General features: G+C 37.6%; 1 protein-coding gene across 1 annotated transcript in view; it reads right to left on the bottom strand.

Moving 5' to 3' along the window:
• Positions 1-3249: 3249 nt before the first annotated feature.
• Positions 3250-24823, bottom strand: part of SPTA1 (spectrin alpha, erythrocytic 1) — an 86687-nt gene continuing 65113 nt past the window's right edge. Inside the window, exons 36-51 of the mRNA XM_070780490.1 lie at positions 21462-21582; positions 19458-19579; positions 18805-18937; positions 18194-18291; positions 16980-17152; positions 15344-15420; positions 12314-12523; positions 10196-10492; positions 9280-9392; positions 8103-8120; positions 7541-7592; positions 6000-6187; positions 5104-5157; positions 4825-4971; positions 4180-4324; positions 3250-3636 (exon numbers count right to left, since the gene is read on the bottom strand). Of these exons, the coding sequence (XP_070636591.1) occupies positions 3511-3636; positions 4180-4324; positions 4825-4971; positions 5104-5157; positions 6000-6187; positions 7541-7592; positions 8103-8120; positions 9280-9392; positions 10196-10492; positions 12314-12523; positions 15344-15420; positions 16980-17152; positions 18194-18291; positions 18805-18937; positions 19458-19579; positions 21462-21582 (2074 nt within the window). The 3' untranslated portion in view covers positions 3250-3510. The remainder of the gene's footprint in view (positions 3637-4179; positions 4325-4824; positions 4972-5103; positions 5158-5999; positions 6188-7540; positions 7593-8102; positions 8121-9279; positions 9393-10195; positions 10493-12313; positions 12524-15343; positions 15421-16979; positions 17153-18193; positions 18292-18804; positions 18938-19457; positions 19580-21461; positions 21583-24823) is intronic.

The raw sequence follows: 24823 nt of genomic DNA, 5'->3' as shown, positions 1-24823 counted from the left end.
AGATGGAGTTAGATCCATCTCAGAGGAGTAGGTACTGGGAAATGGGTCAGGCTCTAGGGAAAAAGAATCAGATGACTTCCAGAAAAATTTTGGCATCAGGGAGGCCCATAAAATGTTAAGGAGAAAATTCAGTTAGGACTGAATTTTGGGGACCCAACCAAGTGGTAGTAATCATGAAAGAAAAATCAAGAGTGTAGGCTGTATCTCAGAGGCAGTCTTCACTCTATAAATTATAAAGAAGAGAATTACCGAAAGTAGAGCAGGGATTCTAGCTTAAAATAAGTAAACAGAAGATCTAGAAATGATGACTATGTAATATGTGGAGCCTAACCCTGAGATTAAGAAGGAAATTTGATACAAGTTCTTTTTTTCTTTTTTTATATTTTATTTTATTTTTTAACTTTACAATATTGTATTGGTTTTGCCATATATCAAAATGAGTCCGCCACAGGTATACATGTGTTCCCCATCCTGAACCCTCCTCCCTCCTCCCTCCCCATACCATCCCTCTGGGTCGTCCCAGTGCACCAGCCCCAAGCATCCAGTATCATGCATCGAACCTGGACTGATACAAGTTCTAATTGTTGTAATATTATAAGTTGAATATTTATATTCATAATTAAGTTATGTATGATAATTCCCATATTGTCATTTATTTTGCTTTAGTGCACATGTGGTCAGAATCTGATTTCAGAAGGTGCTGTGTGTAACTCTAACAGTACCATCTTTTTAAGGCATTTTTTATTGATTCTTTAGATAAATGCTATCTTTTTTAGCCTCTATATTATTGCAAAATGTCAGCTGGATGAAGCACAAGCTGGAATCCAGATTGCCAGGAGAAATATCAATAACCTCAGATATGCAGGTGACACCACCCTTATGGCAGAAAGTGAAGAGGAACTAAAGAGCGTTTTGATGAAAGTGAAAGACGAGAGTAAAAAAAGCTGGCTTAAAACTCAGCATTCAAAAAACTAAGATCATGGCAACTGGTTCCATCACTTCATGGTGAATAGATGGGGAAACAGTGGAAACTATGGCAGACTTTATTTTCTTGGCTCCCAAATCACTTCACATGGTGACTGAAGCCATGAAATTAAAAGATGTTTGCTCCTTGGAAGAAACGCTATGACCACCTAGAGAGCATATTAAAAAGCAGAAACATTACTTTGGTAACTAAGGTCCATTTAGTCAAAGCTATGGTTTTTTTCCAGTAGTCATGTATGGATATGAAAGCTGAGGGCCAAAGAATTGAAGTTTTTAAACTCTGGTGTTGGAGAAGACCTTGAGAGTCCCTTGGACTCCAAGGAGATCAAACCAGTCGGTCCTAAAGGAAATCAATCCTGAATATTCATTGGAATGACTGATGCTGAAGATGAAACTTCAATACTTTGGCCACCTGATGAGAAGAACTGAATCATTGGAAAAGACCCTGATGCTAGGAAATATTGAAGGCAGGTGGAAAAGGGGATGACAGAGGATGAGATGGTTGGATGGCATCACTGACTCAATGGACACGAATTTGAACAAATTCCAGGTGTTGGTGATGGACAGGGAAACCTGGCATGCTGCAGTCCATGTGGTCACAAAAAGTTGGACACACAAAAAAAGTTTGGTCACAAGAAGTTGAGCACCTGAACTAACTTTTGTTGATTCTTTAGATAAATACTATCTTCTTTAGCCTCTATATTATTAATCTCCTTTTCTGAGATGTTACTAATGATCCTTTGCCTTTAAAGACTCATCATATGCCTAACAAACTGATTTAGGACTTCCAGATTTTTGGCAGAGATCAAGGGGAGAATGGAACCATATTCACATTTGCCTTTGATTATTACAAACAAGCACTTTTTTTAGATTTTCCAGGCTCAATAAGTGTGATATTAAATGATACTAATTTTTGATGACATAACAGGCTATGAATTTTTCCAACTATAATGATATTTTTCAGTTCATAATTTGGTAACACAATTTAGACATTTATGAAAAATTTTTGAAATATGTTTTATTATTTTTCATAATATGTAATTGTTTAAGCAAAAATCAGTAAAACAAACAAACAAGCAAACAAAAACCTATACATTATTAGCAGCAAAGATAGCTTTTTAGTTTTAACTAAAATTTCTTTAAATGGCTCCTGTGACAGGATTTATCCCTTAGCAAGGACTAATATCTATGCAAAGAATGAGACTGAGACTTGAAATGGTAATCAAGTGACCATATACATGGACTGGAAGCCAGAAACTGTACAGGATACACAAACGGCTAGGCTGTTTCATTTCATGCTGATCAAAGATATAAGTCTACTCACAAGCAAATGGCACAATGCATTTTTATAAGTCAGGACAGAATGTCAGCATTCAAACCAGTTCAGATCAAACCTGGGCTGAAAATTAATTGGAAATAGCACCACCTCTTGTGTATTTTTCCTTAATTTTATTACAAAGAAAAATTCGACTAACTCTTACACTAATAGATAAAAGTAAATGAAAACAAATATTCCTTTTTAAAAATATTTGGCCGCATTGGGTCTTAGTTTTGGCATGTGGGATTTTTGTTGCATCGTGTAGTATGCTTCATTGTGGCATTCCAGCTCTCTAGCTATGGTGCAGGCTTCGTTACTCCAACACATGTGGGATTCTAGTTCCCCTACCAGAGATGAACCCACATCCCCTGCATTGTGAGAAGGATTCTTAACCACTGAACTACCAAAGAAGTCCCAAAGATTCTTTTTTATCACGTTAAAATTTTGGAGAAAATTCAGGGACATAGAGGACAAAAGGAAGATCTTCTATGCTCCTATTTGGCTGTTCCAAGAGTAATAACATTCACCTTAATAGGGAAGTATGAAAAACAGACAGATTCAGAAGAAAATGGGTGCTATGCTGGTCTTCCCTGTATGGTTCCATTTTATAGATGAAAATATCAGGGTTTCCCAGAATATCAAATATCTCCATTTTCAAATGCAAGAATTTAATCAAATTTCAAGCTCAAGAAACACTTTGTAAATTATCTTGAATCTTATGTATCTACTTTACCAAGGCCCTAATTTACAGTATATTTTGCTGCCTATATTTAGATGATAGTACAATTCTCAGAAATGTAGAAACTTAACTGAATCAGGAACATTTTATTTCACATTGTCCTCTCAAAAGTAAGAACTGCAAAAAAAATGCTTTAAAAAAAAGGAAATACTTTATTCTATAATCAGAACAAAATAAAGTAATATTACATAGAACCCAACAAATGAAAAATAGAAACTTTGTTTAACACCCTTCAGCAGTGATAGTTGCATATAAAATAAACCCATGGCCTCCTCTCCTCTGATGTCATTAATGCCTTTATCTCTCAAGCTCGAGATTTCTTTTTTCAGGTCCTACAATAAATGTAACACACACACACACATACACACACACACACAACTGTCTTCCCATCTTCCATATCTGCCTATTTCCTTCATCCCCCAATACTTCCCACAACATCAAGGTTCTCTGACCCAGAAAAAGCTGTCTTTTATTTGCCAAAGTAAGAATTGATGAAGCCAACGTAATCATAGCCAGCAGGTTGGCTTCGGCCCCGGGGATCCACATATTGCTGCATACGTGAGGCACAGAATGACACTTGTTCTGGGGTTAGGGCCTGAAACATTAAAAGAAAAAAAAAAAATTATCGTGACAGAAATTCAGAATAGCTGGTTCCTTTGGGCTTCTAATATGCCCTAAACTCAGGAAGTAGAGAGGTTTGGGCAAAAGCAGTTGGTCCCAGGCCTATCACGTGCTTTTCTTATAGCAAGAAATCTGTAATTTCTAATGAATAAGACCAACTCATCTTTTCAACTCAGTTCTTATCCGAAGACTCCCATTTCATTCTGATTGCACTGTTTACCCCCTTCTTTAAATTTGGCTTATTAAATAAACAGAATAAAGAAATAGTCTTAAAACCAAGTAGCATGCTTGGGATTAATGATGAAATAATTAGATATTGACTATACGTTTTTGAGTTGGGTCAAAACAACATGAGGTAGTGACCAAAGCAAATGATAACCAGTGCATGACAATATCTGAGAAAATATGGGGAAGAGGAAAGTAATTGCCTATAGTAACTAGGGAGCCAGACCTGAGATGAACAAAATCTAGATGATTATAAGAGTGCAGTGAGAGTGGATAGAAATGGGAATCTGACCTGCTTCATGTCCTCTTTCGTAATATAGGCTTTGCCCTCTGCCAGGGCTTGGAAAGAATCTTCTAGTTCATCACTGGATCTGATGTTCTCTGACTCCTTGTCAGTCAAGAAGTCGATGTACTCATCTTTTGAGATATAGCCCTTTCTGTTGGAGAAATAGATCAGTAACTGTCCCCTCTCGGGACAGAGAGGAAGACAGGTCCCTTTCTCATTCTACTCAGTGTCTCAGAGACAGAGATAAGATGAACCCTCTAAGTGCCTGTTCCATCTCAGCTCTCTAAGACAATGGGATATGACCTTTATTTGATCCCCATCCTCATACCCTTAAGCCAAATAAATAGTTTCTTAAGTTCCAGTCACTATTTCCACATGAGTAATTCAGCCTGACTCTCTAAGTAGAATTTGGGAATTTTCCACTAGCACCATCTCTAGGTATCTCAAGCTCTTCAAACTGAGCTGAAGGCCTCTATTTCTAGTATTCTAAAAGGGTACCAAAAGCTGCCCAATTAATTTATGGTAGTCTTTATCTTCCTGCTCTCAAGATGAATTAATTTTATATTTTATGGATCATTTTACTTTCTGCATTTGCCCCCCTCCCCCAAGACCTATTCCCTGCTGTGCTCTGGGCTTTGGTCTTCCTCCTACCTTTCTGGATCAACAGCATCCAGGAATTTCTCAAACTTGGGCTCGGGTTCACCCTCCTCCACCATGGGCAAGTAGTAATTGAGCCCTCTCAGGCAGGACCGGAAATCTTTGTGACTCAAGCGACCTGTCAAATTCTCATCAAAGTGCCTAAAGAACAAAAAATATTTAATCAGGTTCACCAAGAATCAGATCAAACCACACCAAGGGATAAAAAAAATAGTTATTTGGAACTTCATTCTGAATTGCATGCAAAACAATCAGCTATGAAGCTATACGCACCTAAAGGTTGTTTCAAACTCTTGTCGTGTCTCTTCACTGAGACCAGTGATGTCTCTGAAAGAAAAAAAAATTAACCCATGAAATAAAACAGAGAAATATAAATAGACATGCCATAATAGTAATAGAGGAATTTTAGTGACTATTAGGCTAGTCAAGTCACCTAGTTCAGGGACTGGCAAACTATGGTCCATGGGCCAGGTCCAAGAGATCACTCACTTTTGTACAGTCAATGAACTGAGAATAGTTTTTACATGATTGAAAATCATTAAAAAAAAGAATATTTCCTTAAACTTTAAAAATTGTAAGAAATTCAAATCTTAGCATCCATAAATAAAATTTCCCTGGAATATGTTTATGCTTATTCATTTATTAATTATCAATATCTGTTTTCACAACAGCAGAACTGAGTAACAGCACAGCAGTTAAAACAAAGGCTAAATGGCTCACAAATTCTACAATATTATCAGGATCTTTACAGAAAAACTTTGTCTAAATAACTAATGCTGCCAAAATATTTTATTTAGAAAAAAAATTATCTTCTGCTCTATACTTTGAATATTTCTTTCACTCCAGACATTTTAATGGGAATTTTACAAAAGGGAATGCTCTCTGAAGAGGTCATATAAGATGATGCATAGACTCTGAGAAATGGATGGTAAGTAGACCCAGGAGTATGATAGTACTGTCTTGCAGTTTATAGTGGACTCATATTTTTTTTTTTTTTAAGTCATTCTCTGGGTCAGCAAAGAGAGAAAACTGGTTCTGGAGTTAATAAGTGCACTATCAGTGAAGCAGCCATTGTATCCAGTGCCCCCAAAGTTTAGTCTTGGGACTAAGTTTCTAATACCTAACACCACCCACATCCTTGCCCAGCCTTAACCACAAGTTCTCAATACCTGGCTTGGATTTGTTCTTCTAGACTGTGTTGCCTTCGCATCCCAAGCTGGTAGAGCTGGTCCCACTGTTGAGCCAGCCCGATGGTGCTATATTTAAGGTCCAGGACCAGAGCCTCTTCTAAGCTTTCTCCCAGGTCCTCAATCTTGGTCAGTTGATGCTTCTTTGCCTGGATTTCCTTTTGCTTCCTCTGGAAAAAGACAAAGAAGAGAAGCAGTTATCTGGGGTACCAGGTCCAAATCTAGGAATAATATGGAAGGTAAGAAGCTGATAAGTTTAGATTTCCCTTCATTGCTCCTTTTCAATTATCTTCAGGAAATTTCCTGTCCTTTGTAAAAATTGAACTACTCAGGAAAACCATCTCAATTCCCAATGGTGGGAAGTTTAAGTGATATGACCTCTGTCATTCTGGTAATCTGTAATATATAAATCTAAGGGTTAGCAGTCATACACTGTAAATAGAGAAGGGTAGGACTTCTAGGATCCATGCATCGTCAGCTCTCAATGATCTGCATCATGAATGATTTGCATTATTGATTGTAGTTGATTTCTGAGGCCCACTTAAACTTCCCAGTGTTCACACATCAGTCTCCTTCACTGGCTTGGACAGACTTCTACAAGATGCTTCGGTCAGGCACATTAAATGCCAAATATCAGCATTTAGGTCATGCTTTGTCAACAGGGAAATATCTTTCCCTAAAGAAAGTGAAAAGTGAAATAGCTCAGTTGTGTCCAACTCTTTGCAACCCCATGGACAGTAGCCTACCAGGCTCCTTCATCCATGGGATTTTCCAGGCAAGAATACTGGAGTGGGTTGCAATTTCCTTCTCCAGGAGATCTTCCCAACCCAAGGATTGAACCCGGGTCTCCTGCATTGTAGGCAGACACTTTATTGTCTGAGCCACAAGGGAAATCCTAAAGAAGGGAGAAGTAAATTAGTCATGATGATGGGGGTAGGTGTGAAAGGTGTGAAAATATATTAGATATTACAGTGGTTTGTGGGTCTCCAAAAATCAATCCTACCTGACAACATCTTTTTTAGCATTAAGTTCTCTCCTTGGGGATAAATTAGATTTAATTAATTACATATTTTTTCTGGTGGGGAAGCAATAATAAAGATAAGGTGAAAGTCAAAAATACTGTTCTAGCCACTTCTTCACCCAATTGTTAAGAGACAATTTATATTCAATTTTATTTTCTTACCACATCAAATAACATAAATGTGTCAATGTTACAAGTTGTATGAGCTTTTGTATTTGTTCCCTTACTTAATAATTATAGTAAATCTATAATGTAAATGTTATTGACTCCATTGTGTAGATACAGAAATTAAAGTTGAGATTTAAGCAAACTGACATCCATGTCCATGAAGTGGTGGCCAAAGGTTAGAATGCAAATTGTTGGCAAGATTGACAACAGAGCCTTAGGCTTTTGACTTTTAGGCCAGGGATTTACCTAAAGGAATCACCAGTTTCCTTTGAGTAGTTCTTGAACTCCTGTAAATTCCAGCAATTTTTAGAACTAATGAATAAACATTACTTACTTTATTTGCTTCCAGCTGGGATTCTAGTGTTCCTGTTTCTTTCAGCAAAGATCTAGTTAAGAACCAGAGGAAAACATTACTTATAATATCAGAAGTCAGTATGTTACACAAATAGACCAACCCAGATCTCCTACACTTCTATAAGTTCTTCCAAGTTATATGGCCTTTCTGAAATGAATATCACAATGCCAATTTTTCATGAAATCAGATCCTCTCTGTTGAGTTGGTAACCTTGCTGGACAGATGAAAAGCAAAGTAAGGTTCCTCTATGCTTACAAGAGAGCTTCCATACTCTCCTAGTTCTTATTTTCAAATATACCCTTAACCTAATGTAAGCAAGACTCTTACATTACTCTTACTCTTACATTACTCTTAGTGGGTGATAGGGCCAGAATAATATACATGCTTCTCCTTAGCCCACGTTTTATTTAAGGGCCTTCTTACCCCACATATATTTTATCAGATTTGCAGTAGGATGAAGATACTTTAATACTAAGGCCTCCTTAATTAATTCTTTCAGAGTGATACAAAAAAAACAAACAGGATAACATAAAATACTGACCCATCCAGAAAATAGTCCCTGGATATGGAGGTCCAGAACAGGAATCAGGAGAGAGAAAAGGAAAATCACGTTAACAAGGATTATTTCAATAATCTTCTTTCTTCAGATGTGTGATACATTCTAAATTCTTTGTACCTGAAGGATGAATCTGTTCAACCCACTGTCCTCAAAGTGTCCCCCATACTGAGAAACCCAGAGCCTTCTGTGCAGCTCATTGCTTTAGGATGAAGAGCTCAGGGGTCAGGCCCAGCTCAGTATCACGCCCCTGCTGCCAGAGATGAGAGACCAAAGCCAGAGGGAGAGGAGGGTGAGCTGTGTGTCCTTTGTCTTCAGTCAGATGTTTTTTTTTTAAGCCATGATACAGGATTTCTTTCTGTTCCTTCTTTGATTTATCCTTGTCAGTGAGCTCATAGGAACAGAAGCATGAATTGTCTAAACTGACACTTTAAACTGTCAAAACTCCACAATTCTGATACACCTGCTGAATACAGTCTACCAAGTTTGACCACTTTTTCATTTATTATACACTTCAAGTCTCCTCTTTTCCAGATCATTTGCCCCAGAAGATATAACAAATGTTATTTTTATGTATAGAGCATTTTGCATTTAATAAAAGCAATTAGCATATATTATCTCACTTGATTCTCATGACAGTTTTAGTAGTCAAGCAATATAATAGTTTCCTATGAAGTACTCACAGTATACTCTGTTTGTACCAATAAACACATATGTGACCTTTAACAAGTCAATTTATCTACTGAACTTCTTTCCACATTTAGAAACAGAAGCAATAACATCAGTGCTGTACACTCTTCAAGGTTATTCTGAAAGTTAAGTGATATAATGGATTATAAAATTACAGTGTAAAGTGCAAAGGGGAAGGCAAACGTAAGTGAATGTTATTATTTTGGGGCTGTAATTATAGGCAAGAGGAAAAAAAGTGAGACTTTCAAATAGTGAATAAAGAATGGGCAATGAGATGAAATTCTCATTTCTCAATTTTGCAGTGACTGATTTAGAATACAGTCAATTTCAGATACAAAGCACAGGCAGGATATGGTGATTTTAGGACAGCATAAGTACTGTAAGAATTATCCTCTTCCCTCAGCTATATATTCCATCCCCAGAGTGGAATGTGCGGCATAAGGATCGTGAGTTTGGGGGTATCACAGCAAACCTTGTCTCCAAGATCCAATTAAGGAAGGCACTGGCATTCTGTTCAAATTCCTGGCACATCTCAAAGTTCTTGATCTGTCTTGCCTCTTCCTTTTCCAACTCCTGCTCTCTTTCCTAAAACCCCAAATCACAGATAGTAGTGTGCACATTGAAGACTTTTTCTTGCAATAAAATAACTGGTTCCTAGGCTCATCTGCACATCTCCCCTCTTCCAAATTTCACCTGCCTTCCAATGGCATTGCTTGTGTGCTCAAATTTATTCCAGTCTACCTCTTCTCATCTCAGAAATATGAAAGAAGCTTATCCAACTTTTCAGAAGTACTTGCAGGTGTTACCAAGCCCAGTAAAAAACAAACTAGTAATAAAGGCAAGTCTTTCCTCATCTCAGTATTTTTCCAGTTGAAATTTCATTTACATGAAAAGATAATAAGAGTTTCCATCTAAAATTGGTAAGTTTATAGTGAAATTTTTCTTTGCAAACTTGTATTTTCCATAGCTTCAGTAATGAGCATTACTATAGACAGACAAAATTACACACGAGCACATTTAAAAGGCACTTTTGGAAGTTTGTGTAAAATAGAAAATGCTTTTGAGCATATAGACTGCAAAGATATATACAAGCCTCATGAATTTTTCATAACACATTTTTAGAGCCATCTTCTGGAGCTTATGTTTGCTTCTCTGAATCACCGATCAACACTCAGACACTTGAGACTGTCTAAACTATAGGGCATAGGGCTCTGCCTATCATGAACGTATTTCCAACTTTTTTCTTAGATTGACTCAGTTCATGACTGCTGTCGCAATATAATTATTAACAGCATTCCTTTCTCTCTCAAAGTCCCCAAATCCAGAAAGTAAATCAAATGATCATGTTCACTATGGCTAAAGGAAGTATCTTCTCTGCCCCAAACTACCTTGATGGTATCCAATAGGTGTTTCCAGACTCTCTCTAGCACCTCCACTGTTAACCAGGTATAGGGGCTGGAGGGCACATTTAAGGCCTTAATCTGCTGGTCTAGCTCTCGCAAATCATTGAAGTCTCCTCGGGCCTTTGTCAAGGAGGCCAAGAAGGCCTCATGGTCCTTCTGCAGCTGCCGGATTGCATCCAGGGAGACACAGCGCACAGGCTCTGACAGGTCCTCCTCGGCCTTCTCACACCAATTGTTGAAAGCTGAGGCCTCGTGTGCAAATTTCATGAATAGAACCTCAGTCTATAAAGAAAAAAAGACAATTCCATCTTTTCCAATAAAGTTCATCAGCAGAAAAGAAAACAGGATAAAAAAATGACTGTCTTCAAATATTTTCTGTACCAATACTCTAAGAGGACAGAACTAAGACCAATGGAGACCATGCAATCAGATGGGTGGACATGTGAGTTCAAGGTACAAGCCCTGATCCAAGCATTTTCTCTTTTCTTCCAACACTTACAAATGAAGTTGGGTAACTTCTAGGATTATTTTAGTCATAAGATTCCCAAAGTGACAAAGGTAGTTTTCAATGATAAGATTCCATGATTTCTTGTTCTGATGTCTGTGTTCCATGAATTTTTAGTATAATATGCATGAATTAAGTTTAAGTGAATGAATGGATGGATGATTAGATTAAAAAAAATCATTTGTGGGACAGGCATTTCTTCTTTCTCGTCTGTGATCTGCAGCCCTCACTGCTTTGATGTTTATTTGTGTATACTGAGTTGTCTTCCTACCTTCCTCTAAACCTTGTTCGGAGCTCATCTCATGCCTAAATTCCCTGCTTAAATCCATTTCTTACCCTCTAACCTATATCTTTAGCCATGCAATACTCTCTGGAGTATTCTGAATGACTGTGAATTTCTAAATAAGAGAAATAGTATGGATTTTTCCAAACAGAAGGTAATACAAAGTTTTAGATTTAAAACACATCATATAATTTGTGTCAGCCGATTGTACTTTCAAAGAGATTTTGTTATACAGATATGAGAATCAGTTTTCATCTCAAAATGGGTTAAGATGAAAAAAACTGACCCAAATGGAAGGGAGATTGCAAAGGTATTGTATACCATTATGTTGTCGCTGTATTCATTTCAGCAATCTACACACCAAAATAGACCAACACAGAAAAAACTATTACTGCCCCTACCCTGGAAGGACATGGAAACCTATAAATAATGTCATACATTTTCATAATATTATGTATCAACTGAATATTTTACAGAGATTTCATAATCACAAAATAAGATAATATGTGGTTGTCCATTAATTGCTTTAATTTTGCACTGAAGATTAGTTTCTGTAGGTTATATGTCCCTTATCACAGTTAAAATTAAGAGTCTTACTTTTATTTGTGTGTTTCCTGATTCCTTTAATTCTCTACTTTAACTTGTCGTCAGGTACAATATCTTATGGTCTAGAAGTATTCAGTATTTTCACTAACCATCTTGACTTCCTTTTACTATTAATAATTTTATCATCAATATCCAATATCTTAGCAGTCACCAAAAGAAAGAACATTTTAATAACTATATCCATACAGAACATAGTGGTTTATATTGCATTTTCAGGTCCATTATCTTTTTTGATAGTAATCAAGATCCATCAAGATATGATGGTGATATAGATCCATCAAGATTTCTAAATAGAGAAATCAAGATTCAGAGATGTTAAGCAACATATAGAAGGTCCCCCAGCTAGGAAAGATGAGAACACAAATTTTACTTGTCTAATATTCCTTTTATTTGAGTTAGAAAAAGCACAAGAGCAATCTTGACTCCTATATGCCAGTATTAGTTCTGCCTTAAATTAAGATCCTTGTCTCACCTACTTGTTTCCAATATATGTGTCTGACTTCCATCATAAGTCAGCTGATCAATTAGTCCAAGAAAAAAAGAACTTATCAAGCTAAAAATGAATTGCTTCATGTTTATAAGAATGTCTTCCTGATTCTTTGCAATATACTCACTTAATTGTCTATAGTATTCAAACATGGTTTCCAGTATCTGTTTCTGGATATAGATATTCAAGGTCAGATGATGGTGCATCATTTTTTTTTTTTACCTCCAGTAGGGGCCGCTGTTTCTCTAGCAATTCCTGTCTATGGACTTCAGAGGCTTCCAGCAGCTGTTCCCAGCGCCTCAGCAAGGCAGCATGGCGCTCCTCAATGGCTTTCGTCTGGCTGTGCTCAGCAGCCACAAGCTTATCCTTCAGGTCAGTTATCTCAGACAGTCTCTCTTGGTGGAAGCTCTGCAGACTGGCATGCAGTGTTTCCTGAGAAAGACACATAGAGAAGGTGTGAACAGAAAATAATGCAGATTCCAAGGGGTCACTCACACCTGGGTTCCACCAAATTGGACTTATGCAAGAGTTTAGAGTAGTGGACAATTTTTCCAAAAAGGAAATTTGACTTAGAGACATTTGGAGTTGGAATTATGGTTAAATTCCAGTGTTTGAAAACTGGATTTTTAGAGTAGGTGCAAAATTAATATTAAAGGAGATTTGGAGCATGATGTGATATTTCAAATCTTCCAAATCAAAATTAAATCCTTCTTAAGGCTCACTTTCTAAGACTCTTTTCTATCACTTATTAGATTTTGCATTCTAATTAGTATTTATAGATGTGCACTACTAGAAATTGTGAAAGTATGCAAATTAACAAAAAACCTTTTACAGGTGACTGTGTGTGTGTACGTTTAAATGATATCAAAATCACAAAATTCAAGATGTTCCACTTCATTTTAACAGGGTGGTGTGTATTTGATCAATCCTCCCTTCGAGAACAATTTTAACCAGTGGATAAAAGCACAAAAAAATCAGCTGTTTGAAAGGGATCAGGATGCAACTCAAATAGCTATAACTTGAAGTACCAAAATTACATGGAAAAGGGAATAGTAGCAAAATAAGAGTAATACTCTGTCACTTTTTCCTTTGAAGTATAAACTGTGCAGGGTGAAGTTGCAGACAAAGCAGCTGCTCAGAGCTTTTGATCATCACATTAGAGCTAAAAGGATGGAAACTAGAATTCTGGGAAACTGAAGCATCCACTATTTGAGGAAGCCATGAAAAGGGAGCTGCAAAAAAGGAGGCTCGATAATCTCCTTGTATGTCCAACTTAGGGCATTTACAGATTCCTGAATACAAGTTGTAGAAGTCAAGCAGAAAACAGTAGCTAAGAATCTAAAGTATAAACAATCTAAAAAATCTTGAAATCTAAGAATTTTTTGCAGTCACACAGTGTTGAGATCAGGACACATCAAGTAAGAGCAGACTTAGTGAAAGAGGTTTAGTTGAAGTCTCTAAAGGTCCTACGTTTAAGAACAAACTGAAAAATGGCTAGTTTTCAGCAAAATTGAAATCATGTCTTGAATCAAGAAAAGTGGGGGTTGAATAGGGCATGAGATGGGACAGAGGTATTAAATTATAGCTTTAAATAAAAACTCATGAATTAATTACTTTAAATGTAAATGGATTCACTACTCCATGAAAATCATCAAAGTAGATAATAAATCAACACTCAACTATTCAATATTTATAAAAGACACATCTAAGACATATTGACACTCTGCACTTCTATGTTCATTGCAGCATTATTTACAATAGTCAAGATATGGAAACAAACTGCCTGTCAAAAGAACAATGGATAAAGAAGATAGGTGATATACATATATGGAATACTATTCAGTCATGGGGAAGAAGGAACCCTGCTGTTTGCAACAACTTAGATGAAACTTGAGACCATTATGCTAAGTGAAATGTCAGACAAAGAAAGACAAATACTTTATAATGTTATTTATATGTTGAATCTAAAAAAGCCAAACAGAATATATTGGAGGTGAGGGAAATAGGGAAAAATTGGTGAAAGGGCAAAAACTTTTATTTATAAGATTAACAAGTTCTGGAGACCTAAGATACAGCATGGTAATTATAGTTAATATTCCTATATTATGTACTTTAAAGTACATAAGTTTTACAAGTCTTACCTGTTCTCACCTTAAAAAAATGATAATTATGTCACAGAATGAAAGTGATAGTTAATACTATAGTGATAATCATGTTGCAATTTATGAATGTACAAAATAAACAACAAAAACTATAAAGACATAGAAATGTTTTTAAAAGAAATGGAAATAGATGTACATTGCAAGCAGTAAACAAAAAAAAAATTGGTGTAGTACACTAATATGTGAAAAAAAAACTTTAAATTAAGAAGTGTTTAAAAAGATGTGTTATTAGAGAAAAACTTTGCATAATTAAAAGAATTAATTCATCAAAATGATTTCATAATTCTAAATGTCAACACAACTTTTAATCTAGCTTTAAAATATATAAAACTGAAATATTTTTAAAAAAACATGAGCAACAGACTCTGATAGGTAATACAAATCATTGCAAAATCACATTCTTTTCAACTGGACAAAGTCTATTCACCAAAACAGGTCATTTGTTGGATATAAAGCAACCTCCTAAAATAACATAGAGTGTGTTTTTAAAATAAAGTTGAATAAACTAGGTATAAATGTCAAAAAAAGATAATTAGAAAATCCCCAAGTGTTTAGAAATTGAACAATGCACTACAGAATAAATAATGAGTCAATTAAGAAATTATGCAAAAAAATAGCAGAATATTTTTAATTAGATGATAACAAAAATAACATGAAGTCTGTGGAATGCAGCTAAGGATTTACTTAGAGGCAAATGTATAGTCTCAAATCAATATACTAGAAAAGAAGAATGACTAAGTATTTAACAACATCAATATCTATCTTAATTTTTTTAAATCAAGTAATCTCAAAGAAAGTTAAAAGTTACAAAGATAAAAAAGATATTAATGGAATATAGTACAAAGATAAAACAGAGAAAAATTAAATGGTCAAAAGTTGGTTCTCTAATAAAAATGAGCACTTACTGGCAAGACTGATGAAGGAAAAAGAACTACCAAATTATCTCTATCACAAAGGGGACAATTTTATAGGTCCTACAGATAATAAAACCACAACATTTGGGAATGAAATAACCCTATGTGTGAAGCTTCTGTGTGATGTGGGTCTTGGACTTCACGGGCATTTATGAACAAGGCAACCCTGCTCTTACCTGTTTTGCCAGGAGAGTGGAGAGGGCAGTGAGGTCTGCATCATTGCTATTGGTCTTCAAGCTTGTTTCTTTCTCAGCTGAAGAACAAAGGTAATTCATAAGAAGAGAAAGAGAATTTCTTTATATCAGGCTTGGCAAAGAAGAACAGCATATTTACTATTGGCCACAAGAGAGCCTCTTGACTCTCTAGGTAGATGATTCATTAGAATATGGGAGTGGGAGCCAGTAAACTATTTTTCTAGATGTATACAGGATAAACTGACTGAAACAGAGCTAGAACCAAGAGAACTTCTGGATGTTTCATTGAACAACAGAAATCTTCAGCCTAGACATAAATTATAAGTAAATCAAACACAGAGTTTATTTTCCAGAATGTTTACCATGACTCTATCTTTCTTAATATCACATGGAATTCATCAATTTCCAAAAAAAAAAAGATGTTCTATGGGATTATAGTACTTAGTTATTCTCTCAGCATATGTCTCTATAAGTTTGTGTGTGTGTATGGGAGAGGAGAGTGAAAAAGTTGGCCTAAAGCTCAACATTCAGAAAACGAAGATCATGGCATCTGGTCCCACCACTTCATGGGAAATAGATGGGGAAACAGTGGAAACAGTGTCAGACTTTTCTGGGCTCCAAAATCACTACAGATGGTGACTGCAGCCATGAAACTAAAAGACGCTTACTCCTTGGAAGGAAAGTTATGACCAACCTAGATAGCATATTCAAAAGCAGACACATTACTTTGCCAACAAAGGTCCATCTAGTCAAAGCTATGGTTTTTCCTGTGGTCATGTATGGATGTGAGAGTTGGACTGTGAAGAAGGCTGAGTACTGAAGAATTGATGCTTTTGAACTGTGGTGTTGGAGAAAACTCTTGAGAGTCCCTTGGACTGCAAGGAGATCCAACCAGTCCATTCTGAAGGAGATCAGCACTGGGATTTCTTTGGAAGGAATGATGCTAAAGCTGAAACTCCAGTACTTTGGCCACCTCATGCGAAGAGTTGATTCATTGGAAAAGACCCTGATGCTGGGAGGGGTTGGGGGCAGGAGGAGAAGGGGATGACAGAGGATGAGATGACTGGATGGCATCACTGACTCGATGGACGTGAGTCTGAGTGAACTCCGGGAGTTGGTGATGGACAGGGAGGCCTGGCGTGCTGTGATTCATGGGGTCGCAAAGAGTCGGACACGACTGAGCAACTGATCTGATCTGATCTGATGCGTGGGTATTTTTGCACACATGTGACTTTAATTGTAATTGTGCTCAGACAGGATAGGAGTGGGTGATGAAGGGAGCATCTTTCTTCTCATGTTGAGCAACAGAGCCCTGGGATCCATTCAGTAAATTGAACTATCAATTTCCTCAAATCCAGAGGCTATCGTCCTCAAATGAGTGCATGCTAAATCATTTCAGTTGTATCTGACTCTTTGCAACCCTATGGAATGTAGACTGCCAGGCTCCTCTGTCCATGGGATTCTTCAGGCAAGAACACTGAAGTGGCTTGCCATGCTCTCCTCCAGGGATCTTCCCAACCCAGTGATTGAACTTGCATCTCTTACATCTCCTGCATTGGCAGGTGTGATCTTTACCACTAGCACCACCTGGGAAGCCACTGGTCCTCACACATCATACCTATCCAGGCCTCAACCACATCAGCCTTCCAGTTGAACTCCTGAAAGTCATAATCATCTTCCAGTTGTGACTTCCAAACAGCCAATGACCTGGCCAGAGCAGGAATCTTTTCATTTAGAGCCTGTATCTTGTTAGAAATCTTCTCTTTATGTTGACTTTCCCCCTGTATTACCGAGATTGAAAGGAGGAGAGATAGATATATTGATGAATGTCCAGAGCCTGAAAAGTGAAATCCTTTGCACTATTAAAAACCTTTCATCTCTCTCCTTCCAAATATATAGCTACTCTCTTCTAGGTCCAGTGAAATTATTCTATTATTCATCTATAATAGAATATCTATTACCCAGATGATATTGTCCAGCATTTGGACAGTCTTCTGTTTGTCCATGTAAGTGTGATCTTCTTAGTTGGCATAAACATCTCAAAGGTACAGAATCATCTTTTTAGGATTCTTTGTACAGCCTTTAGATTATTGAGGTTCTATTAAAACTATCATTTAAACAAAAGAATGGTTCTCAAATTATAAAGAGATTTCAGTGGGATCCTCATCTCTAGAGGTCAAAGAAATTTCTTCACATTCTTACAGTACTTTATAACCAAAGCAAGTCATGTTTAAAATATTTTTAAATGTCATATTCTGCATAGAAAGTGAAAGTAAAGTTGCTCAGTTGTGTCCAACTCTTTGCAACCCCATGGACTGTAGCCTATCAGGCTCCTCCCTCCATGGGATTCTCCAGGCAACAGTACTGGAGTGGGTTGCCATTTCCTTCTCCAGGGGATCTTCCTGACCTAGGGATCGAACCCAGGTCTCCCGTATTGCAGGTAGACGCTTTAACCTCTGAGCCACCAGGGAAGCCCCATTCTGCATAGAGTATGAGTCAATGAATGATTTTTTTTTTTTTGCTTTATTAATATTTTCTTTTTTTAAATTATTTTATTTTATTTTTAACTTTACAATAGTGTATTGGTTTTGCCATATACCAATGCTTTTTAAATATCTAAAAAGTATACCTATAAGACCTTGAAAAAAAGCTTCCAGAAAACAGCAATAATTAAATAGATAATTGTTTGCTGAAACAATAACAAAAAGGCAGCTTAGAAGAGATTACCAAGGTTGTGCATGATTTTAGCAATGTTCATGATTCTATATTTGGTCCAATCACTTTTTGAAGATCCTTTTTTTTTGACCTGGAATCCCTGGAGTATATCTCACCTTACTCAGGATGTCTTCTCCTTGAGCACACACATTTTGCACTCGAATCTCATGGACAGCAAAGTCATTCTCCAAAGCTTCGAGCTTCTTTTGTAAGCTCTGTGTGAATGAGTCAGTGAGAATCAAAACTTCCAAAATGAACAATCTGTCCCACTCACATTCTGATTCTTTTTGACACCATTCACCAGCAATGATTCAACTAAGTTGGCAGAGTACATGAGTGCTCACTTATTCCTGAGTAGCGCCAGTAAATTTCTCTTCCCAAATTCCTCACTTCCCAGAAAGGCAGTCTTACCAAAGAGCCAAAGGAATACATGTGATATTGTTTATAACTAACCATGCAACTTGAAACTTCTGGATTTGGGAGTGAATATTGATCAAGCTAATACAAAAGTATTTCTCCATGTTGAAATGTATGTATAATAATTCTTGGAAACATTCCATCTAGCAGAAAAATATTTAGTATCAAGAACATCCTATGCTAAGAACTAACCTGAAAGTTTCTTCTTCCACCAGAAGAAAGATTCTAATTTTACAGGTAAAAATGTTGACTACTTAAGAAAAGATTCAAATTAAACAGAAGAAAATTGATTCATTCTGCCAGTTCCTCACCTGAATAGCAGCCAAAGTGTCTCCAGAATCCCCTTGGGCAACTAGAGCTTCCTTTTCACTAATCCAAGCTTCCTCCTCCTCAGCATTCTCCATGAATTCCAAGTATTCTAGGGATTCTCCCAACTGAATCCCTCTGTAACAGGAAAGTAATCCCCACCCCAAATAAGAAAACAAAAACAAAAAAAAAAACAAAAACTAATGAGCAGTGGAAGTGTAGCAAAGTGGCACAATCTTATAAGATTTTAAGATTTTGGCTGTATTAGTGTAAGGGAGAAAAATACTCCATTATTTTATTACTAAGCACTACACATAATGTTAAAACTGGGGAGATGCAGAAAGTAAAACAGACATGTGGGAGATAATGTGGTATAAAGGATAACATATGTAGGGCAACAATGATAAAAGACAGCTGCAAGTAACTGTAAGCACAGCTCTAAAGAGACAGTATCATAGAGACATAGAAACAGTGTCATTTCTTCCTGAGGTACATAGAGGAAGCTTCAATGGAAGACTTGGAATTTGAGCAGGGACTTAGAAGCTAGAAGAGATTGGTAGCTAGGGAGAGATGCTGAGCAGGCACTTAAGTGTCTTCTCAATACCTACCCAATACCTGCAATCCAACAAGAGAATTTGGCCTTCTATCCCCAACTCACCGAGCCTTGGTCAACTCTTTGAGCTGGTCCCAGTGTTGAACAAGCTGATCAAGCCTGTCCTGGATCTCCTCTCGCCCCACGGCCGCCTTGTCTCCCAGCCTTTCTGCCGTATCCAGTACATTCTGAACAACACACATCCTCCATGTCATATTTCCCCATAGCATCTCCCCATTTATCCACAGTTTTCTAGCAAAGTATCTAGCCCTTCCTACCCTCTGGCTCATTTATAAACTGGATGTACTCAAGGCAGTCCTGACAATCCTGGGAGAATGAAGAAAGCTGCAGTAAGATCTAACATGCTAAACTTCATCAAGGATTCAGACAAATACCTTGGCATTTGCACTAGACTACTTTCCATGATCTGACTGATGGTCACAGGGTGACCCTGCTGCCAAGCCAACACTCAGAGTTGCCCTCTTTCCACATGGCACAGCTCAGGTACAGCTTTTCCAGATGTCCCAACTTGCATCCTAATTGTCAACAACTGTGCCCTGGACTGTCAAAGGTGCTCCTTCCAGGGAAGACATGGGTTTCTACACAGATTCTTTTATTCATAGAAGGCACAATGTGGAGTAGAATGCTTGTGAACTCTACAGCCAACTGTCTATGTGACCTTGGCACTCTGCCTTCACATTTTGTAGCCTCAACCTATTAGGTCGATGCAAAAGTAATTTCTGTTTTGCACTGTTGAACTTTGCCATTTGATATTGGAATACATTCTTAAATAAATGTAGTTAAGTTATACATCATTTTAATACACAATTTTTGCTTTATGATTTTTGCTAATAAATTATTACTTGCTATTTATTTTACATGTGTTTCAGGCTATGGAAATTAAGTTAGACAAAAAGCAAATTTGAGCAATTTTCTTATTCGAGTTCAAAATGGGTCAAAAGTTAGCAGACAACTTGCAACATGAACAATGCATTTGGCTCAGGAACTGCTAATGTACATACAGTGCAATGGCAGTTAAAGTAGTTTTACAAAAGAGACTAGAGCCTTGAAGATGAGGAGCACAGTGGCTGCCCATCAGAAGTTGACAATGACCAACTGAGAGGATCATAGAAGTTGATCCTCTTACTACACAAGAAGTTGCCCAAGAATTCAACGTCAACCATTCTATGGTCATTTGACATTTGAAGCAAATTGGAAGAGTGAAAAAGCTTGATAAGCAAGTGCCTCATCAGTTGACTGCACATCAAAAAAAAAAATTATCATTTTGAAATGTCATCTTCTCTTATTCTATGCAACAACAGCGAATTATATCTCAAATGGATTGTGATGTGTGATGAAAAGTGGATTTTATGTGACAACCAACAATGACCAGCTTTGTGATTGAACTGAGAAGAAGCTCCAAAGCACTTCCCAAAGCCATATTTTGAGTTATGGTCACTGTTTGGTAGTCTGCTACTGCTCTGATCCACTATAGTTTTCTGAATCTCAGTGAAACCATTACATCTGAGAAGTATGCTCAACAAATCAATGAGATGCACTGAAAACAGCAATGCCTGCAGCTGTCACTGGTCAACAGAAAGGGCCCAGTTCTTCTCCTCAACAATGCCCAACCACATGTCACACAACCAACATTTCAAAAGTTGGATGAAATGGGCTAAAAATTTTGCCTTTGTAGCCCAATTATATCTGCTATATCTACCTGACCTCTTACCAACTGACTACCTACCGCTCCCTCAAGCACCTTAACAACTCTTTGCAGGGAAAATGTATCACAACCAGCAGGAGGCAGAAAATGCTTCCAAGAGTTCACTGAATTCTGAAGCATGGGTTTTTATGCAACAGGAATATACAAACTTATTTCTCACTGGCAAAAATGTGTTGATTGTAATGTTTCCTATTTTGATTAATAAACATGTGTTTGAGGCTAGTTATAATGATTTAAAATTTAGGGTCTGAAACCATAAATCTTTTGCACCAACCTAATATTTATCCATAACATGAAGTGCTACTATTATATTATCTCTGTCTTTTCAGGTTTCATATTCCTACCTGGATGGCAGGTTCATGTGCCAGCAGCTCCCCTTCTAGGCGTCTGTGCTTCTTCAGCAAATTCTGAACCCCCTGCAGATCCCTCCCATAGTCCTGGGATCTCACTCGTACCAACTTCTCCCTGAGACCAAAGAAGAAAACTTTTAGACTTTAGACGTCTGAGGACATCCTAAAAAGATGGTTTTCTAAGCATATGTGTTTGGCTGGGGGTATGGTGGCGGTAAATTCTGGAACACTCTGGTGTCAGTAATCACAAAGTTAATAAGTGGCAGAGCCTTTCAGCAAAATATTGGACTTAGAGCAACACAAATTAAAATAACGTACTGGAAGAGCCTTCTCATTCATTTCTTTGCCTGTCTACATGTGTATCTTCTTCTCTTTTCTCAAGAACTCACTGTTGTTTCTCTTTCAAAAAATGTGAAAATTACACACACACACACATACTCACTATATATGTATACAAACATATATGCTTATATACCTTCTATTAATGTCAATAATTATGTATATGGTATGCATTCCTGCTCAGTCATGTCCAACTCTTTGTGACGTTGTGAACTGCAGCCTGCTAGGCTCCTCTGTGCATGGGATTCTCCAGGCAACAATACCAGAGTGGGTTGCCGTTTCCTTCTCTAGGGGATATTCCTGACCCAGGAATTGAACAGGGGTCTCCTGCAACTCCGTGCATTGGCAGCTGGATTCTTCTATCACTGAGCCTCAGGGGAAGCCCATATCAATAATTAATTCAGGTAAAATAGACATAAAAACTGACATTAAAGCAGTCATGGCAGTTGGATTTGTTCTGCGTATAAAATGTTTGAACGTCACCTTGAAGCGTGGTGAAAGACTAGGTAGAAAATATCTTACTATTTCTTTTATTGGGATATAGTTGTTTTACAATATCTTACTATTTCCAAAAAGGTTAAAAAATGTCCTGCTTGGTGCCCTATGTGCATTCCTTTCCTCTGATTCACTGATAATGAACAAGAATCAGCAGTTTTATAGAAAATGAACATGATGAACCAGGGGAGAAATAAGACAAATGAGATGAGTGCAGTTGTGTGGTTGAGCATTCTTCAAGAAAATTAGAGATACCAAGGGACGCGTTCATGCAAAGATGGGCTCAATAAAGGACAGAAATAGTATGAACCTAACAGAAGCAGAAGATATTAAGAAGAGATGACAAGAATACACAGAAGAACCGTACAAAAAAGATTTTCATGACCCAAATAACCACAATGGTGTGATCACTCACCTAGAGCCAGACATCCTGGAATGTGAAGTCAAGTGGGCCTTAGAAAGCATCACTACGAACAAAGCTAGTGGAGGTGATGGAATTCCAGTTGAACTATTTCAAATCCTAAAAGATGATGCTGTGAAAGTGCTACACTCAATATGCCAGCAAATTTGGAAAAGTCAGCAGTGGCCACAGGACTGGAAAAGGTCAGTTTTCATTCCAATCCCAGAGAAAGACAATGCCAAAGAATGCTCAACCACAGAACTGCACTCATCTCACACGCTAGTAAAGTAATGCTCAAAATTCTCCAAGCCAGGCTTCAGCAATACGTGAACCGTGAACTTCCAGATGTTCAAGCTGGTTTTAGAAAAGGCAGAGGAACCAGAGATCAAATTACCAACATCTGCTGGATCATCAAAAAAGCAAGAGAAAAAAAAATTAAAAAAAAAATTTTAAAAAAGCAAGAGAGTTCCAGAAAAAATATATATTTCTGCCTTATTGACTATCCCAAAGCCTTTGACTGTGTGGATCACAATAAACTATGGAAAACTCTGAAAGAGATGGGAATACCAGACTATCTGACCTGCCTCTTGAGAAATCTGTATGCAGGTCAGGAAGCAACAGTTAGAACTGGACATGGAACAACAGACTGGTTCCAAATAGGAAAAGGAGTATGTCAAGGCTGTATGTTGTCACCCTGCTTATTTAACTTATATGCAGAGTACATCATGAGAAACACTGGACTGGATGAAGCACAAGCTGGAATAAAGATTGCTGGGAGAAATATCAATAACCTCAGATATGCAGATGACACATCCCTTATGGCAGAAAGTGAAGAAGAACTATAGAGCCCTCTTGATGAAAGTGAAAGAGGACAGTTAAAAAGTTGGCTTAAAGCTCAACATTCAGAAAACTAAGATCATGGCATCTGGTCCCTTCACTTCATGGCAAATAGATGGGGAATCAGTGACAGACTTTATTTTTGAGGGGTCCAAAATCACTGCAGATAGCGATTGCAACCATTAAATTAAAAGACACTTACTTCTTGGAAGGAAAGTTATGACCAACCTAGACAGCATATTAAAAAGCAGAGACATTGCCAACAAAGGTCCGTCTAGTCAAGGCTATGGTTTTTCCAGTAGTCATGTATGGATGTGATAGTTGGACCGTGAAGAAAGCTGAGTGCCAAAAAATTGATGCTTTTGAATTGTGGTGTTGGAGAAGACTCTTAAGAGTCCCTTGGACTGCAAGATGATCCAATCAGTCCATCCTAAAGGAAATCAGTCCTGAATATTCATTGGAAGGACTGATATTGAAGCTGAAACTCCAATAGTTTGGCCATCTGATGTGAAGAGCTGACTCATTTGAAAAGACCCTGATGCTGGGAAAGATTGAAAGCAGGAGAAGAAGGGGACGCCAGAGCATGAGATAGTCGAATGGCATTGCTGACTCACTGGACATGAGTTTGAGTAAATTCTAGGAGTTGGTGATGGACAGGGAGGCTTGGCATGCTGTGGTCCATGGGTCACAAAGAGTTAGACACGACTGAGCGACTGAACTGAAATGAACTGAAGAATCAGCGATAATACCATAGCAAGTGCTATGTAGGCTTCTCTGGTGGCTCAGTCGGTAAAGAATCTGCCTGCAATGGCAGAGACCTCAGTTCAATCCCTGGGTTGGGAAGATCCCCTGGAGAAAGGATGGGCTATCCACTCCAGTATTCTTGGGCTTCCCTGGTGGCTCAGATGGTAAAGAATCCACGTGCAATGTGGGATACCTGGTTTCGATCCCTGGGTTGGGAAGATCCCCTGGGGAGGGCATGGCAACCCACTCCAGTATTCTTGCCTGGAGAATCCCCATGGGCAGAGGAGCCTGGATGGCTACAGTCCACAGGGTCATAAAGAATCTGTCATGACTAAGCACAAAGCACAGGTACTATGTAACATTTTCTGCCAGTGTCGAGTTCAGTTGCATATTAGATAACGCAAGACACAGAAAGAATCATGATAATAAGCAGTCCAATAAGCTGTAAATGCTCAGTTATCTAATTCAGAATGGGCATTACACATTCTATGAACTATCTGGTTTTCCAGGTGGCCATAGTGGTAAAGAATCCATCTGCCGA

The sequence above is a fragment of the Bos indicus genome, chromosome 3 (genome assembly GCF_029378745.1).
Source record: "Bos indicus isolate NIAB-ARS_2022 breed Sahiwal x Tharparkar chromosome 3, NIAB-ARS_B.indTharparkar_mat_pri_1.0, whole genome shotgun sequence".
Lineage (NCBI taxonomy): Eukaryota > Metazoa > Chordata > Mammalia > Artiodactyla > Bovidae > Bos > Bos indicus.
The sequence above is the reverse complement of the archived record's forward strand: the minus strand, read 5'-3'. Positions and strand labels throughout refer to the sequence as shown.